The sequence below is a fragment of the Equus asinus genome, chromosome 9 (genome assembly GCF_041296235.1).
Source record: "Equus asinus isolate D_3611 breed Donkey chromosome 9, EquAss-T2T_v2, whole genome shotgun sequence".
NCBI lineage: Eukaryota > Metazoa > Chordata > Mammalia > Perissodactyla > Equidae > Equus > Equus asinus.
The window spans coordinates 5970598-5989532 of NC_091798.1; the positions used below are offsets into that span (position 1 = coordinate 5970598).

Consider the following 18935-nt stretch of genomic DNA (forward strand, 5'->3'; position numbering starts at 1 on the left):
CACCCTCTCCAGGCAGGAGCGGGAGCCGCCAGCGGACCGACGCGGCCCCGCCCGGCGCCTCCACGCGGGGCGCTGGACTACATTTCCCACAAGGCTGCGGGGGCGAGGCGTGGGGTCGGAGTGCGCAGGCGCGAGTCCGGAGGCGCAGGCTCCCGGGACAGCAGCTCGGCGTCCCTGGGCTAATGGCTTGCCGAGCGAGAAGCGGACTGCGCGGCGACCTTCTTCCGGCGACCCTTACCCAGCCCTTCGTGAGTCTGTCGATGCCCACCGGGAGAGGAGAGAAGGGGCAGACAGCCTTGGCGAAGCCTCGCCGTGCTCCTCTGAAATAAAGGAAGGCCGGAGGAGTCCCTTGCGAAGTTGTCAGAAGGAGCAGAGGAGGTAGCGACACACCGGATACATGGTGAGCGCTCCATGACAGGCCTGTGCCCGCTCCTCCAGCTCAGTGTCACGTGCTGCTCTAAGTGCTTCAGAATTATCACTGTGTGGGATGCCGACAAAATCTCCAGTTAAACATGTGGCCAGAGTTCGGTTGGTTTCAGCTGGATCTGCCACTGTGGGACTTGGAGAACACATGACATTTAGGGCAGATCAGTATGGTAGCTTAGACTGTAATATTTGGTTTTCTAATAATAACTGCTAGTTTCCTCTGCCTCTTTCTATTGCTGTGACAAAGACTCACTCCTTGACCAAACTTTAGACAGGTTCCTCTTTTCTACTAGGCTAAGTACTTGGGCCCTGTCCTTGGCCTGTGGAGCCCAGTTTTAGCAAGAATCCTAAGTCAGTTTAGGTAGGATCCACCATGCTTGGTATTTGATCAAACCCCTCATCCCCTACTCTCCATGCAGAAGAGCTTGGCCTGCCTTTAGCAAGAATCTCCCTAACCCTGCAGTCTTGGTAATTTTCCATCCACTGACCGACCCCCTTACTCTGCTTGTCGGCTGTAAATCCCCAGCTATCTTTGCTGTGTTGGGAGTTGAGTTCAGTTTTACTGCAGCCTCTCTTCCCTATTGCAATAATACTGAATAAAATCTGTCTTTACTACCTTTAACTAGTGTCCAGCTCTGTCTCTCTTTGACAGCTGTCTGAACTATTTCAAAATATTGAAAAATATGAAAATCTTCACAATTTATTTAATCAAGCTAAGCTAACCCTAACAACACCAAACAAACACAGTAACAATCTATCACTACACTAAGACAAATACCTTGAACTAAACAGTTTCTCCAGGACTACAAGGGCATTCTAAAATTAGAAACTACATGAACATGTTCATCATAGTTGTTCTGGCAGAGAAATGGTCCTTGATAAAACTCACAACATAGACCATGCAATTTCCAAACAAGCAGAGAGTTTGGGATGGGGATAGGAAGAAGGACAAACAAAAACCCCAATGACCCAGAAACAGAAAAGTATAGACAAATAAAAAGTTCAGAAAAAGATGTTAGCGATAAATTCAAGTCTATCAATAATCACTAGAAATGCACATGGATTGAACTTTCCAATTAAAAGAAAAATGCTATCAGATTTTTAAAAATCTAGCTATCTGCTGAAACATAAGGATACACAAACCTTAAAAGTAGAAAGTTGGGAAGAGATATAGCTGGCAGATATTAACCATAGAAAGTTAATGTAGCTACATTTAGATGAAACAAAATATATATTAAGTCAAAAAATATTGCCAGAGGTAGAGAAGGCAATCACATACCAACAAAAGGGTTAATTCACCAAAAGAAGAAAATATTCATAAACTTTTAATAATTTAGCTTCACATTATTTAAAAATGTAGCTTCAAAATACATAAAGCAAAAATTGACAGAACTATGAAGAGATTTGACAAATCCACCACCACAGAGAGTTATTAATACCCTATCTTTCTTAGTAATGGCTAGAAAAGCCACCCCCTCCAAAAGCACTCAAGACACAGAATATTTGAAGAGCAAAATTAACATTTGATTTAATGAACAGACATATAGAATACTGCATTCCAAAATTAATAAAAACACATTTTTCACTAATTAATGAAATCACATATTTATATTTAAAAAGTGACCTCATGCTAGGCTGTAAAGTAGTCTCAACACTTCCTGAGGAATTGTACCGGATGGACCACGTTATTTGACAGCAACGCAACTCGACATTTTTAAAAAGAATAGAGTACTTTTTAAAAAATTTATCTAAATTTATCGAAAGGGAATATTTAGAGGTTGGGCTGGTCACACTGACAGATTCTCTCCTTGACCAAACTCTAATGAGACCCCTCTGAGCTCTTTTTCAACTACGCGTGGATCCCCATGTTCATTTCTGCATCATTTAATTTTAACAAAAATCCTGCTAAGCCAGTTTAGCCAGAATCCTCCATCCTCCACATCTGATTGCTCTCCATATCTGACCAGGTTCCTCACCCTTCACCACCCCCGGGTGACATCTGGTCATCTGGCCCGCTTTCAGCAAGAATCCTGTTAGGTCAGTTTAGCCAGAATCCCCTCTCACCCCTGATGTTGCCTCTTAATAACTTTCCATCCTCTGACCCCCAACTTGCTCCTTGGGTATAAATTCGCACTTGCCCGTGCTATACTCAGAGCTGAGCCCAATCTCTCTTCCCCACTGCAAGACCCCGCCGTAAGTCCCTATACCTATCACGATGGCCCCCCTTGAATAAATTCTGCCTTTCCGTTCTTTAACAAGTGTGATGAACAATTTTTTCTTTAACAGTTAGGATAATCTTTTCTTTAACAACATCACATTTTGTTCCCTTCCAATACCCAGTAAAATCAAATTTAAGAGATTATTTGAAAACTTGTTAACTCACAAAATTATTTCTGCACAAAATTGGGGTTCTTTGCCCAATGCACATAAACAAGCCAATTAATTATAGCACCAGCCTTTGGTGGGAGAAATCAGCTTTTTATTCTGCAAGATCGATCTGTAGGGAGAACAGAGGACATGTGCCCTTAGATCTGTCTCCCCGATTCAGGATTTGGGACAAAATTTAAGAGGTTAGGGAGAACAGGATGGCACGTGGAAATGCTGGCGGGACAGGTTTTGACTGGTGGGCTTCAGGCCTTTATGGTAAAGTTTTAAACATTTATGACAGGGTTCTAAACATTTATGATGGGGCTCTAAACATTTTTGATGAGGTGGGGAAGGAATTTTAACACCGGATCTTCCTGAATGAGGGACCCCTCATTTCTGAATAAGAGTCGGACTTTGAAGTTCCGGTCACATCCTGGTCCTTGGGTTCCGTGGGGAGGAGGATCTTTGGTTCCACGGTCGTTTCAGGTCACGATTTCTTTTGCACATGCCCTGGCTAGGTGACTGTAGTTTTTCTGGAAGACAATCCTTAATTACTATCTTGACGAGAGATGGGTTCTGTTCAAACTGGCTCTAAATGGGCCCATGATTACAAAATCAGGAAAATACAGGTAAAGGACACAACAGCAACATTTTGTACCTGGAAAGTAGATGGATGTTATTTTCTTGGCAAACCTGAAAAATGCCAAATTCCCAGAGAGCTGTGGGAAAAGCTGAGTGTGAATCCAACTTTATATCTCAGAAACCTCAAAAAGTACAGGATTTGCAATACTAGATACTTCTGGAATTGGGACTGAAGGTAGGGGGTGGAGCTAGAATAAAAAGGGTAAAGAAGACATAGTGGAAACTCTTTGAGACAGATCCTTAGATCTCCTTTCCCAATCAACATTATGGGCAATTTCCCCTCTTCCACCTTGGTAGAAATCTAGATAGTTCTGGAGAGGGGAATGGGAAGAGGGAAGTAAAATAGAGGCCAGCCACATGGCAGGAGGTTGAAGCTTTAAAGAATCTTGGCCAGTTGGGAATTCTCAGGAATTTAGAGATGTCTTGGGAAATATCTGAGAAAGCTGACATGTGGATTATAGAGCCCTATTTTCCTGGACTTAATTTTATTTTTAATAATTTTTTTGTTGAAGTATAATGTACTTACTGAAAAATCTTAAGTGTTGTGAAAGACTGTGAAATGGACCAAAAAGATTATTAAGCATCTGTAATGGAAAACTATGAGATGTCTAGAGCATACCCTTCCAGGTTGTCTGATTCTCTAGGGTTTGAATCTTTCATTCTCTGAGCTATTTTAAAACTTGGTGAGTTTAAAATACCAGTAGACAATTGATAATGCAAATTATTCTCATCTATAGACAAGCAAATAAATTGTTTGGTGGAGGGACAACTGATTTCTCTCCAGCAACCTCCCACAAAAAAACAGTTCTGCATCTATTCGTAAATTCATTTCATGTATTTTGAACCAGTAGTAATGTTACAGGCACTTACTACGGGCCCTGATATCAATTCCCCTACCTTGAACCCAGCACATATGGGGTTAAAACCAGAACCATCCATCCCCATTCCCTGCTTCATCAGTTACTCTCATATGTAACTATCTGTCTCTTTAACCTCACTCTCTGAGCTTTACAACCAAATAGGAGTTACAAGCTGTTAAAGCCCATATGGCCTCAAGCTGGGTTCCCACTAAAGTTGTGGCTAATCACAGGTCTTTGAAGTTCTTTTATAGAGAAACTGATGACTAGAGAATATCAAGAAACTGAAGCTTCCCAGAGCTTCCTGGCACCAGAGTCCACCATCTGCCACAGAGACAAACAGCCAAGGACACCCATCTGTGAATTCTCTTATCTCACTCAGCAGATAGCCTCACAAGGCCAAATGCAGACTGGTGGGAAATCACCGGCAATCAAGGCTACAGGCCCCCCTCTGCTACCTAAAACCCCAAATAAAAACCCCTACCTGGTTTCTCAACAGGGAACTAGCAATTCTTAAGGCATTAGCCATTGCTTTGCTCCCTCTGCCTGGCAAAGAAAATAAAGTCTTTCCTTTCCATTCAAGACTGTTCTTGTTATTTGGATTGGTACTGAGTTCACAGATGAGACTTTTGGTAACAGTAACTTTTTACTTGTTCCCTCACCAATTAAGTAATTCAATAAAATCTATTCATTTTATATCTATACGACAGTAATGATTTTACCTTTAAAAAAAAAACTATCCTTGAATAATTTACTGCTTAATGGGTCATCACAGATGAACACAACTCTGTAACCACCATCCAGTGAAACAGAATGCTATTAGCACTCCAGAAGCCCCCCTCATGCCCCTCCCAACAAATACCCCGTCCCTTCTTCCCAAAGGAAACCATTATCTTGACTTCTAACACTAGATTATTTTTACATTTTTAAAACTTTAAATAACTAGAGTACTATAGTATGTATTCTCTTCTGTCTGGCTTTCATTCAGCATTATAGCTTGATATTCACTCATACTGTTGGGAGTAGCAGCACATTACTCTATGTGAATACATCATAATTTATTTATCCATTCTACTATTGAACATTTGAGTTGTTCCAGTTTTTGGATATTAAGGAGAATGCTGCTATGAATATTCTTGTACTTGTCTTTTGGTGGAGAGAGAGAGATATATATATGCTTATATATGTATTTGTTGTTAGTGCCAATGAGTAGTTTGTGACTCCTAGTGACCCTGTGTACAGCAGAGCAGAACCCTGCCTGGTCTTTTTGTGCCAACCTCTCATCTTCCAGTGCTGTATCAAACACTCCTCTGTTGCTATTCATGTATTTCATCTGGCTTTTTACTTGTTAGATGCTATAGGCAAGTCTGGTTCTTATTATTCTATCATAGGCATAAGGGTTGTAATCCAGATTACATACCCGGCTCCAGGTATATAATCTGAAAAAGAGAGAGAAGAAAGAATGAAGGGAAATAAAAATAGACTCATAGAAATGTGAGTCACCATTAAGCACACCAATATATGCATAATAGGAGTACCAGCAAGATAGGAGAGAAGAGAGGAGAAAAATATTTTGAGGAAATGATGACTGAAAATATCCCAAATTTACTGAAAAATAATGACCTACATATTCAGAAAACTCAACAAACTCCAAGTAGAATAAACACAAAGAGATCAATAATTAGACACATCACATTAAAAATGTTAAAAGCCAAAAACAAGGAGATAATCTTGAAAACGGCAAGAGAAAAACAACTGGTCACTTATAAAGGAAACCTAATAAGAGCACGAGCTGACTTCTTATCAGAAACAATGGGAGCTAGAGAGCAGTGGGATGACGCATTCAAAGAGCTCAGAGGAAACACCTGTCAGCCAAGAATCATACATTCAGTAAAGCTATCTTTCAAACATGAAGATGAAACAAAGACATCACCAGATAAACAAAAACAAAGAGTTTGTTGCTAATACACCCACCTTGCGAGAAACATTAAAGGAAGTTCTTCAGGTGGTAATTTGAATCCACATGAAAAAACAAAGAGCACTGGAAAAGGTAATTATGTAATTATAAAAGATAGTATATATGCATATTTCTTATCCTTCTCTTAACTGATTTGAAAAGTAATTCTATAAAACAATATGCATATAATTTGTTGTTAGGCCTAACATTTAGAAATGTTCTGTATTTGTCAATAACAGCACAAAGAAGGTGGGTGGAAGCAAAGCTGTATTGGGCTAATAATTCCAGATGTTAAATGGAATCCACAGGGACCAGTGAAGAGAACCAGAAATGATCAATAATGTGGTTTATCTAAAAAAGCTACAAATATTTACTTGTTCTCCTTTCTTTTCAAAGCTTCTTTAAAAGTTAAAACATTACATAAGATAATTATAGCAATGTACTGTTGGTTTTATAACATTTATAGATGTAATATGTATAACAATAACAGCACAAAAGGGGTAAAAGAGAATAGAGTTATATAGGAGCAGTGTTTCTATTTCTCACTGGGATTAAGTTAGAATAAATCTGAAGCTGATTTTGATAAGTTAGGATGTATAAGGTAAGTCCTAGAGGAAGCACTAAGGAAATAAGTTTAAAAATCATAGTGAAAAAAGATTATAGAAATTAAAATGCTATTTTAGAAAATATCTAATAAATGTAAGAGAAAGCAGTAAAAGATGAATAGAACAAAAAATAGGTGAGACAGAGAAAACAAAAAGTAATGTGTAGTTGTAAATAAAACTATATCAATAAACATATTAAGTGTGAATGGATTACATAACACAGTCAAAAGGCAGAGGTTGTCAAATTACATAGAAAATGAGATCCAACTCTATGCTGTGTACAGGAGATACGTGTTAGAGTCAAAGATAGAAACAGATGGAAAGTAAAAGGATGAAAAAACATATTGCATGCAAAGAGCAATCAGAGTAAAGCTGGAGTGGCTATACAAATACCAAAAAAAGTAAACTTTGAAAAAAAAATGTTACTAGAGATGAAGGACATTTTATAGTGATAAAAGAGCCACTGCATCAAGAAGATAAAATAATTCAAGGTAGGTGAAGCAGCCTGCATTTCTCCCAGCAACGTGTGAGTGTTCTGGTTGTACTATATCCCTGTCTTCAGTTGATATTGTCAGTCTTAAATTTCAGGCATTCTGGTGTGGTGGTATCTCACTGTGGTTTTAATTTGCATTTCCCAAATAACTAATTTTGAATAGCTCTCCACGTACTTAATTGACATTTGTGTATCTTTTTTGATGAAGGGTTCAAATATTTCTTGGGGGGGTTGTTTGTCTCCTTATTTAACTCTGAATGTTCTTTATATATTGTGCATTAAAGCCCTTAATCAGAGAAAAAAAGAAGACATAGCTAAAAACATAAATGCACCTAATAACAGAGCGGCAAATATGTGAAACAAAAATGGACAGAAATGAAGGGAGAACTAGATAGTTAAACAATAATAGTTGGAGACTTTACTATCCTGCTTTCAATAATGGATAGAACTAGGCAGAATATCAACAGGAAATGGAAATTTGAAGAACACTATAAACCAAGCAGACCTAATAGACATCTATAAAACAATTCCTCCAACAGCAGCAGAACACTAAGCTCAAGGCCACATGGAAAATTCTCCAGGACAGACTACACGTTTGCAATTTAAAAAACACCTCAGTAAATTAGAAGGCTCGAAATAATCCAATGTGTGTTCTTCCATACAACAGAATGAAACTAGAAATCAGTATCTCAGAAATATGGAAAACTCACAAATATGTGGATATTAAACTACATGCTTCTAAAAAATCAATGGGTCAAAGAACAAATCAAAAGAGATACTGGAAAATACTCTGAGATGAATGAAAATGAAGAAATAATAAACCAAATCTTATGGGATACAGCTAAAGTAGTCTTTAGAGAGAAATTTATAGCTGTAAATGCCTACACTAAAAAAGAAGAAAGACCTCAAATAATAACCTAACCTTCTACCTTAAGACACTGGAAAAAGATCAAACTAAAACTAGAGGAAGCAGAAGAAAGAAAATAATAAAGGTTAGCACAGAAATTAATGAAATGAAGACCAGAAAACGTTAGAGAAGATCAATTAAGTCAAAAGCTGTTATCTTAAAAGACCAACAAAATTGACAAATCTTTAGCTAGATTGACCAAGAAAAAGAGAGAAGACTCACATTACTAGAATCATAAGTGAAAAAAGGGATATTACTACCACTATATAGAAATAAAAAAGATTAGAGAGGGATTTTAAGAAAAACTGTATACTGGGGTTGCCCAGTGGCATAGTGGTTGGGTTTGCGTGCTCCACTTTGGCAGCCTGGGGTTTGCAGGTTTGGATCCTGGGTGTGGACCTATACACTGCTCATCAAGCCATGCTGAGGTGCCGTCCCACATAGAATAATTAGAAGGATGTACAACTAGGATATACAACTATGTATTGGAGCTTTGGGGAGAAAAAAAAGAAGATTGGCAACAGATGTTAGGTCAGGGCCAATCTTCCTCACACACACACAAAAAAAGTATACCAAGCATTAGAGAACTTAAGATGAAACAGACAATTTCCTAGACAGTCCAAAAGTACCTAAATAGACTCAAGAAGAACTAGACAATCTGAATAGATCTATGACAAGAAGAGAGACTGAATTAGAAAATTTTTAAAAACTGCACACACACAAAACCTCAGGCCCAGATGGTCTCACCACTGAATTCTACCAAACATTTAAAGAATTAATACCAATATTTGAAAGCTCTTCCAAAAAGAAGAAACATTTCCCAACTCATTCTATGATGTCGATGTTACCTTGATATCAAACCAGACAAAGACAACATAAGAAAAACACCAATATCTGTTATGATATTCTATGCTATCCTATACATATACTATTATGAATATGGGTGCAAAAATCCTCAATAAAATACTAGCTACAAAATTCAGCAACTTATAAAAAGAATTATACAGTATGAATAAAACTTATTTATCCCAGGAATGCAAGGTGCATTGAACATCCAAAAATTAACGAATGTAAAACACCATGGCAATAAAATAAAAAAATAAAAACTGCAAGATCATCTCAATAGATACAGAAAAAGCATGAGGCAAAATCCAACACTCTCATGATAAAAGCACTCAAAGATACAGAAATAGAAGGGAACTTCCTCAACTTGATAAAGAGAATCTACAAAAAACCTACAGCTAACATCATAGTTAGTGGTGAAAGACTGGATGCTTCCTCCCTAACATCAGGAACAGACAAGGATGTCCACTATCGCCACTTCTATTCAACATGTACTGGAGGTTCTGGCCGTAGAAGTTAGGCAAGAGAAAGACACAAAAGGCCTCCATGTTGGAAAGGAAGAAGTACACTATTTCTATTTGCAGATGACATGATCATGCATATAGAAAATTTTAAGGAATTCACTAAAAACTATTAGAACTAATAAGCAAGTTTAGCAAGGTTACAGGATATAAGATCAATATACAAAAATCAGTTGTATTTCTATACACTTGTAATAATCTGAAAATGAAATGAAAACAATTCCATTTACAATACCATCAAAAAGAATAAAATATTTAGGAATAACTTTAATAAAAGACATGTAAAACTTAGACTTTGAATACTACAAAACTGTTGAAAGCAATGAAAGATGATCTAATTAAATGGAAAAATATTCCATGTTCATGGTCTGAAAGACTTAATATTGTTAAGATGCCATTATTCTCCAAAGAGATCTACAGAGATAATCCAAACTCTATCAGAATCCCACCTGACTTCTTTGTAGAAATTGACAATCTGATTTTAAAATTTACACAGAATTCCACGAGACCCACAGCAGCCAAAACAATATTAACAAAAAGAATATTGAAGGAGGACTCATATTTTCTAATTAAAAAAATCACTACCAAACAATGGTAATCAAGACAGTGTAGTACTAGCATGAGGATAGATACAGAGATCAATGGAATAAAGTTGAGAGCCCGGGAATAAACCCATGTGATTTTTGACAAGAGTGCTAAAGACCATTCAATGGGGAAAGAATATTCTTTTCAACATATGGTGCTTGGACAACTGGATTTCCATGCAAAGGCATGAAGTGTGACTCCTACTGCGATATTGTGATTTATAAGAAACATATATATTTGTTCATTCAGATGACTGAAACATACTTCTCAGATATATTTGGCCTTCATCCATAGTTCCTGACTCTCAGCTCCCAAATCCCTTGGAATTTCCTGAGCAATAAGACCCCATCCAAGGGTAGGGGCTGTTTGCCAGGAGAACCAGCCATGTGATCAGAGGACTGGAACTTTCAGTCCCATCCCCTGATTTCCAGGGAGGGAAGGAGGGCTTCGTTGAATCAGTTGCCAATGGCCAGTGACTTAGTCAACATGACTATGTAACGAAGCCTCCATAAAACGCCCCCCTTTTTTGGAGAGCTGCTATATTGGGGAACCAGAACTCTTCCATGTGCCACCATGCTGGGTCCAAAGCTCCACGAGGGCAGAGGCTCTTTTGTTCAGGACTTCACCCTATCTATCCATCTGGCTGTTGATTCATATCCTTTAATATCCTTTGTAGTAAATCGGTAATCTAGTGAGCAAACGAGTTTTCTTGAGTTTTGTGATTTTTGACAACTGTGCTAAAGACCATTCTAGAAAATTAATTGAACCCAAGGAGGAGGTTGTAGGAAGCTCTGACTTATAGCCAGTCAGTCAGAAGTACAAGTAACAACCTGGACTTGCAATTGGCATCCGAGATGGAGGGGGTCATTGGAACCTCCAGTTTGTACCCGATTGGTCAGAAGCACAGGTAAAAACCCAGGCATGTGACTGGGATCTTACGCGGAGGACAGTCTTGTGGGACTGAGCCCCCTCCCTATGGAATCTGATTGTATCTTAGAGTAGACAGTGTCAAAATTGAGTTGACTTCTTGGATACCTTTGGCATCTGAGAACTGCTTGTTGCTGTGGGGAAGCCTCTACACACACATATACTGGAACTGGGTCCAGCAACCCTGTGCACCTACTAACACTATATAAAAATGAACTCAAAATGGATTAATGACCTAAATATGAGAGCTAAAACCACAAAACTCTCAGAAGAAAATGTAAGAGAATCTTCACGACTTTGCATTTGGCAGTGGATTCTTAGATGTAACACTAACAGCAGAAGAAAAGAAAAAAACAGAAAAATTGGACTTTATCAAAATTAAAAATGGTTGTGCTTCAAAGTGTACTATCAAAAAAAAAAAAAGATAACTCACGATGGGAAAAAACAATTGCAAATTATATATCTGACAAGAGACCAGTATGTAGAACATAAAAGAATACACAACTCAACAAAAAAAGACAACCCAATTGATAAATGGGCAAATTATCTTAATTGGCATTTTTCCAAAGAAGATATACAAATCGCCAATAAGCACATGAAAAAATGCTCAACATCACTAGCCATCAGGGAAATACAAATCAAAACCACAGTGAAATTCCACTTCACATCCACTAGGATGGCCAGAATAAAACAGAAAATAGGTGTTAGTTAGGATGTGGAGAAATTGGAACCCTCATACACTGCTGGTAGGAATGTAAAATGGTGGAACAAATTTGGAAAATCATCTAGTAGGTCCTCAAATGGTAAAACAGAGTGACCGTACTATCAAGCAATTCCACTCCCAGGTATATAGCCAAGAGAAATGAAAACATACGTTCACACAAAAACTTATACACAAATGTTTATAGCAGCTGTAATCATAATAGCCAAAAGGTAGGAAAAACTTAAATGTCCATCAATTGATGAATCAATAAACAAAATGTACTATATCCATACAATGGAATGTTCAGATATGAAAAGAAATGATATTAAAAGGATACAAAAATGATATAAAAAAGATACCTACAACATGAAATAGACTTTGAAAACTTTCTTAAGAAGCCAGTCACGAAAGATGATGTATTATGCGATTCCACTCATTTGAAATGTCCAGAATGGGTAAATATATAGAGCCATAAATAGATGAGTGGTTGCTTAGGGTTGGGGGGTATAGAGGGAGATAGGACAGTGACAGCCAAAGAGTATGGGGTTTCTTTTTGAAGTGATGAAAATGTTCTAAAATTGCCTGTGGTGATGGTTGCACATATCTCTGAATATACTAACAACTATTGGCTTGTACTTTCTAAATGGGTGAATCATATGGTATGCATACTCAATAGCTTTAAAAGTTCATGTACAGAATTCCATGCGAACATAAGTTTTCCATACTTTCTAACAGACGCCCAGAGTGCAATTGCTAGGTCATATGGTAGTTGTGTTGTTCGTGGTCTTAGGAGGAAATTGTTCAGTCTTTTACCAATAAGTATTAGGTTAGCTGGAGGGTTTTTCTAGATGTTCTTTATCAAGTTGAGGAAGTTCTCCTCTATTCCTATTCTTCTGAGAGTTATTATATTTGGGTGTTTGGTTTTGTGAAATGCCTTATCTGTATCAATTGATATGATCATGTGACTTTTCTTATTTAGCATGCTATTAGAAAGGATTACATTGATTGGTTTTCAAATATTAGACGTGTCTTAAATTCATGGAAAAAACCCCACTTGATCATGGTTTATAACCTTTTTAATATATTGTTGAATTCCATTTGCTATTATTTTGTTATGGACTTTTGTTACTTATTCATGACAGATATTGGTCAGTTTTCTTTTCTTGTACTCTTTGGTTTTCATATCAAGGTAATACTATCTTATGAAATGAATTGAGAAGTGCTCCCTCTTCTTCTGGTTTTTGGAAGAGAGTATATAAAATTCATGTTAATTCTTCCTTGACCATTTAGTAGAATTATCCAGTGAAATAGTCTGGACCTTGAGATTTCTTTTGAGGGAGATTTTCAATTATGAATTAAATTTCCTTAATAGTTATAGAACTATTCAGATCACATTTCAAGGAATTGGTCTATATCATCTAAGTTGTCCAATTCAAGTCTGTAGAAATGCTTGCTGTTTCGTATTTTATGAGCTGGTCAGTCAGCTGTGACTAGAAGAGATTCAGAAGAGGCTCAGGAAAAAAAAATAAGGTTGATTATACTCACAGGTCCCAGAGACAGGAGGCATGGCCTGCTACGCAGGGCCACATAGGAAAGACACCAGGGTGGGCAGGAGCATTCAAGGTCTTTGACAGCCTAATTCTAGCTTTCATTTACAAAATTATTTTTTCTTTTATCCCATCAGGAGCCCTTTACATAAGCAAGGCTAGTTTCCCCACTGGTCCCTACAGATGCTGCATTTATTCTCCCTCTGAGCCTTTTACTCCTGTTACTCTTATCCTTGCTTTCCCCTTCCTTTCCAGGTATTATGATCCCATCCATCCTTCAGACTTGGATAATAAAGAATTATTTCTGCTCTGAGTTCTTAGAACATAATCTTGATCACTTCATCAAGCTCCTATTTATTAAGGAAGAAACCTGATCTTATGTACACATACACATATATTATGATACATCAGGACCAGGTAGGATTTATTTCAGGAATATAACATGGGTTAACATAAAAATCTAGTCAATGTAGTTCTCTATTAAATGTATGGAGAAAAACCCTATGATCATTTCAATCAAAGCAGAAAGCTGACTATGACAAAATACTACTCCCATTTTTGATAAAAACTCACAGCACACTAGACATCTAAGGGAATGTCCTTATTCTGATAACAGATGTCCACAAACTATAGCTAACATCATATTAAATGGTGAAATACTGAATGTTATCATTTGTATTCGACATTGTACTGGCCTGTGCTAATCAGTGCTATAAGAAAAATTTTAAAAAGATATTACAATTACAAAAGAAAAATAAAATGGCCATTATTTTCAGATGACAATTGTGTATACAGAAAATTAAATAGAATCTACAAAAAAGCTATTAGAAAAAAGTGATTTTAGCAAGGTTACTGGATACAAGGTCAATATACAAAAATCAATTGTACTTCTATGTACTAGTAACAAGTAATTGGAAAATGAAGTTTACAAATTTACAACAGCACAGTGAGCGCACATCACGTCCTCTCATGCCTCACCACTGCACAAGCTTTCTCCCTGTGAAAACCTTTCCATCAATTCCACACACCTGTTGAACTCCTACATTTCTTTCCAGTCTCTCTTCAGGCTTATCACCCTCTTAAAGCATTCTTTCTCCCCATTCCTGAGTAGTTATTAAACTTTAATTCAGAAGGAAATTCTTTTCTTAAAAAAACAAAAAGTAACACACACCTTAAACTGATAAAATTGATACAAGTGGCGCTTTCTTATTGAAACAAGAGTAGGGAGTGAACACAGACCCACAAGTTCCTAAAAAGTGGCCAAAGATTGAATGTCATTAATTTGATTAACATTTTTAAAGCAAAGATCCAAAAATTGCTACTGTAATCAGTTTCTTAAAAAATGAGATCTTTCTCCTGCTTTACAGAAAATAACATCCACAGGCATAAATTCCTTCCCCATCTGAATCAGACACACTTATTTACATTCCCATCTTTCTGTAGGCTTTTCCCTCCAGCCTAAAGTTAAGGTTCATTCCTACACCTATGCTCATAATCCCTCATAACATCTCAGAAAGTTTGTTCCACTCAATGATCTTTTCTTTAATTCACCCTCAACATGTGTACACATTATTGCCTCAATCATTAAAATATAAATGCTCCCTAAATAATTTTCTTCCCTCTAAATACAGCCATCCTTACTTCCCCTGCATTTACTCCTCTTGAAACAGTCTGTAACAGCATACTAGTCCTCACCTTCCTATAATAATCTGACAGAAGTCTGACTTGTGTTCACCCTAATTCACTGACATTGCTCTTGCCCAGGTCTCCAATTACCAGGTCTCCTAGTTACCAATTCCACTTTATTCTTTCCCCGTTACTAACACTACTGCCTGTCTGAGGTTCACTTCTCCTTTGGGCTCAGTGACATCACTCTCCTGGCTTTTCTCCTGTCTGAAGTCCCATTCCTTTTCTTCTTAGTCCAGTTCTTTTTTTCCCACAATTGGTTATATATACATATTTTGCTGGGTTTGATCCTACCCCTTTCTCATTCTAATGAATATCTCTGCTGGCCAACTTCAGGTACCATGGTTTTGACTACCAACTATTATTTTATTTACTTCTACTTCTAGTCTTCTGGCTCACATTTCCCTTTTAGACTTTAGAGCCAATTTTACATGCATAAAGTCAAAGCTGTTGACCCCCTGTATTGCCTACTTGATGCATGGCACTCCATCCGTCCAGTTAACCAAGGTAGAAACCTGGGAGCCAATTATTCGAGTGCAAAAACCATGCCCTATGTGTTTTACACTAATATTTGTCACATATTCTTCATCCCACTGTCTGTGCTTGAGTTTAGAGCCTCATTCACTAACAGTTAAATGACTGTATGTCCATACTTCTAGGCTTCAGGCTCCTCATTTGTCTGTAACCTCCTAAATTCATTCTCTACATTATTGCCAGGACAGTTTCCCTCACACCAAATCTGATTCCATAAATTTCAGAATAAAATTCAAATTCCTTAGAATGGGAAATAAGACCTTTGGTTATCTGGCCTCTGCCGCCTTCTCAAGTTTCAACATCTGTCATTCTCCTCATTAATTCTTAGAATTCCTATTATTCTTCCAAACTTGGGCTCTGGCAGCACTGTCTCTGGGTCTCCCCAGGATCCATTCCTTCTTTCGGCATCCTGTGCAGATCTCTACATTGACATTCTGAAACACACTTATCATCGTAATCTATTTCTCTGTGAAACGACTTCAACATATGACAGTTTGCTTTACTCACTTGATATTCCCTTCAACCCCATGCTCTCGCCCACTCAATTCATGACCTCTTGAAGACAGGGCTTCTTTCTTCTGTACAATTGACAGTGCCCAGAATAGTACCTGGTCCAAACCCGGGGTTAAATGAATATTTACTGTGTAAAACAGGTTTGAAAGTTTGGAATTATTTTCCTTCTTTTATTTTTCTTTGCAGTCTTAAGTTTAAAAACTAGAAAACCACAAGAGGGGAAAAGAGGCTTTTATTTCAAGAAATTACTTTCTTTCCAAGACTGCCACAGGTGATAGGTTCTTTCAACTATTTCTTAGAATTTCTTTTGCAGCCAACTAAAAAAATATTAATAGCTTTAACATTGATGTGAGTGCCTAAACAAACTGTGTTTCCTACTTACCTTACCTGAATCTTACATTATACTCACAGCATAGCTAATACAATGATATAATAAGTATATCTTCTAGGCAACAAAGAAAAATAATTCTGAGAACAAAGTTAGAAATTATGTAAAAAATTTGGAAGATTGTCTGGTGTAGTTTGGAAATAACTAGAAGAACAAGGAGGAAGAAAACAGATTTTATTTCTCTTTTTTAATGAAATCCATGCACAAAGTTTGACAACAGGTTAGGAAAAGGCAAATTCCAGAGACTAAGAGGTAGTTTACAGTTTGTTTTTATCTTTTATTTGGTCCTTTGTTCTAAAAATGCATGTATTTTAAGATCAATTCTTTTGTTTGCTATTTAAATGTTATAATAAATATGCTACTAACTTACACAGTTGGTCTGTCTAAGGAGAAATCCAGCACCCCTGTACTCAGTTTTCTCACATTTACATACTGTATATAGCATACAGTGCTATATAAATAGAAAAAAATCCATCTTTTATCTTACAAATGGCCAAAAGCAATACTTGCATTGTGAATTATTTGTCTCAAGATATTTTAAAAAGTGACTGAGAGGTATGAAAGTATTCCCCATAATTATTATACACTCAAGGTTTATCCTTCGGTTTTAATACTTGATAAGGACTAAACTAAAGTGAAAGTTTTCTCACATTCATTACTTTATTAAATCAATCTCAAGTACGTATTCTCTGATAAGCTTTGGTCTAAGGCTCTCACACATGAAAATCTACTTTCTAGGGGTTCTCTTCAACATGAATTTTATAATGATTGGTAAGGGATGACCTCTGGCTGAAGAGTTTCCCACATGCATTACATTCATAGGGTTTCTCTCCAGTATGAATTCTCTGATGGGCAATAAGTGATGAGCTTTGTCTAAAAGTTTTCCCACACGTATGACATTTAAAGGGTTTTTCTCCTGTATGAATTCTTTGATGTTGAATAAGAGCTGCACTTTGGCCAAAAGATATCCCACATTCCTCACATCGATATGGTTTCTCTCCAGTATGAATTCTCTGATGATTACTAAGGGAGGAGTTACACCTGAATGTTTTCCCACACTCATTGCATTTATAGGGTCTTTCTCCGGTATGCATTCTCTGATGTTGAATGAGAGCTGAACTCTGTCTGAAGGCTTTCCCACACACTTTACATTTACACGGTTTCTCTCCAGTATGAATCCTCTCATGAATAATAAGTGTCGAGTGGGAACTTAAGGCTTTACCACATTCATTACAATTATATAATTTCTCTCCAGTATGAATTATTTGATGTCTATTAAGACGTGAAACAGAAGTGAAGCCTTTCCCACATTGATTACATCTGTACGGCTTTTCTCCAGTGTGAATTCTTTCATGTTGAATGAGAGAGGCACTCTGACTGAAGGCTCTCCCACATTCACTACATTTAAAAGGTTTCTCTCCAGTGTGAATTCTCTGATGATAACGAAGGGATGAGCTCGACTTAAAGGTGTTGCCACATTCGTTACATAAATAGGACTTCTTTCTGGAATGATGTCTCTGACACCCAGAAAGGGACGTGCTGCAAGTAGATGCCTTCCTACCTGGATTATACTTATGGGGATTTTCTCGAGCATGGATTTTTTGATGTATAAAAAGGCCAGACCTTCTGCTGAAGGATTTGCCACATTCTTTACACCGATAGGATTTTTCCACAGTATGTGTTCTTAGGTGTTTACAAAGGGATGCACTATGGCTGAAGGCTTTCCCACACTGTTTACATATATAGGGCTTCTCTCCAGTATGAGTTCTTTGATGTTGAATAAGAGCTGAACTTTGGCTAAAGGCTTTCAAACATTCTTTACATTTAAATAATTTCTCTCCAGTATGGTTTTTCTGATGTTTACGAAGGGATGAATTGTGAATGAAGGCTTTTTCACATATATTACATTTATAGCGCTTCTCAGCTGTTTTGATTTTTGGTTGGTTAAGTAAATTTGAATTCTGCTTGAAGCTACTTCTTTGTATTTCATATTTTGACGGTATTTTTTCTTTAGCAACCCTCTGCTGCTTAACAAAGACTGATTTCAGGCTGAAATTTTGGCCAAATTCAATAAGGCTTCTTTCTACAGTGAGGATTTTCTTATGGGTCACTGAAATTATTTGTAAACTTTCATTTCTGTCCTGTTTCTTTAATCTGTCTTCATATATGCAGGGTTTTTCTGATATGAAGTTCCAGGGCTCATCCTTTTTGAGTCTTTTCCTTAGCAGTCCCTGAAATGAAGAGTCTTGAGTTTGAGTTGACTTTGTGGTTCTAGGATTGCTCTTACACCCTGAAAAAAGCAAAAACAAAGAAAATGCCAATGATTCATGTTATTGGCTGAAACTAAATGTGTAGAGAGAATAAATATTAATGATACCTAAATAAGGGCTTGGTATCTGATTAAAAGATAATAGCAAGAGAAAATACGAAAAGT

General features: G+C 37.2%; 1 protein-coding gene and 1 long non-coding RNA gene across 19 annotated transcripts in view; one reads left to right on the forward strand and one right to left on the reverse strand.

The window, feature by feature from the left end:
• LOC106843714 (zinc finger protein ZFP2) overlaps positions 1–18935 on the reverse strand; it is a 100692-nt gene that overhangs the window by 52516 nt on the left and 29241 nt on the right. For 4 of the 18 annotated variants that reach the window (XM_070516945.1, XM_014860851.3, XM_070516929.1 and 1 more), the window contains exon 1: positions 4–107. Coding sequence is in view for 5 of the 18 variants with exons in the window: in XM_070516922.1 (XP_070373023.1) it covers positions 17236–18791 (1556 nt within the window). In the remaining 13 variants the exon portion in view is untranslated. Of the gene's footprint in view, positions 1–3; positions 143–16658; positions 18792–18935 lie in introns of those variants that run through there. The other 14 variants (XM_070516949.1, XM_070516950.1, XM_070516951.1 and 11 more) reach the window with 5 other exon arrangements.
• On the forward strand, positions 262–4874 carry LOC123288925 (uncharacterized). Its single transcript, XR_006532546.2, has 2 exons — positions 262–400; positions 4536–4874. It is a non-coding gene; the product is annotated as an uncharacterized lncRNA (long non-coding RNA).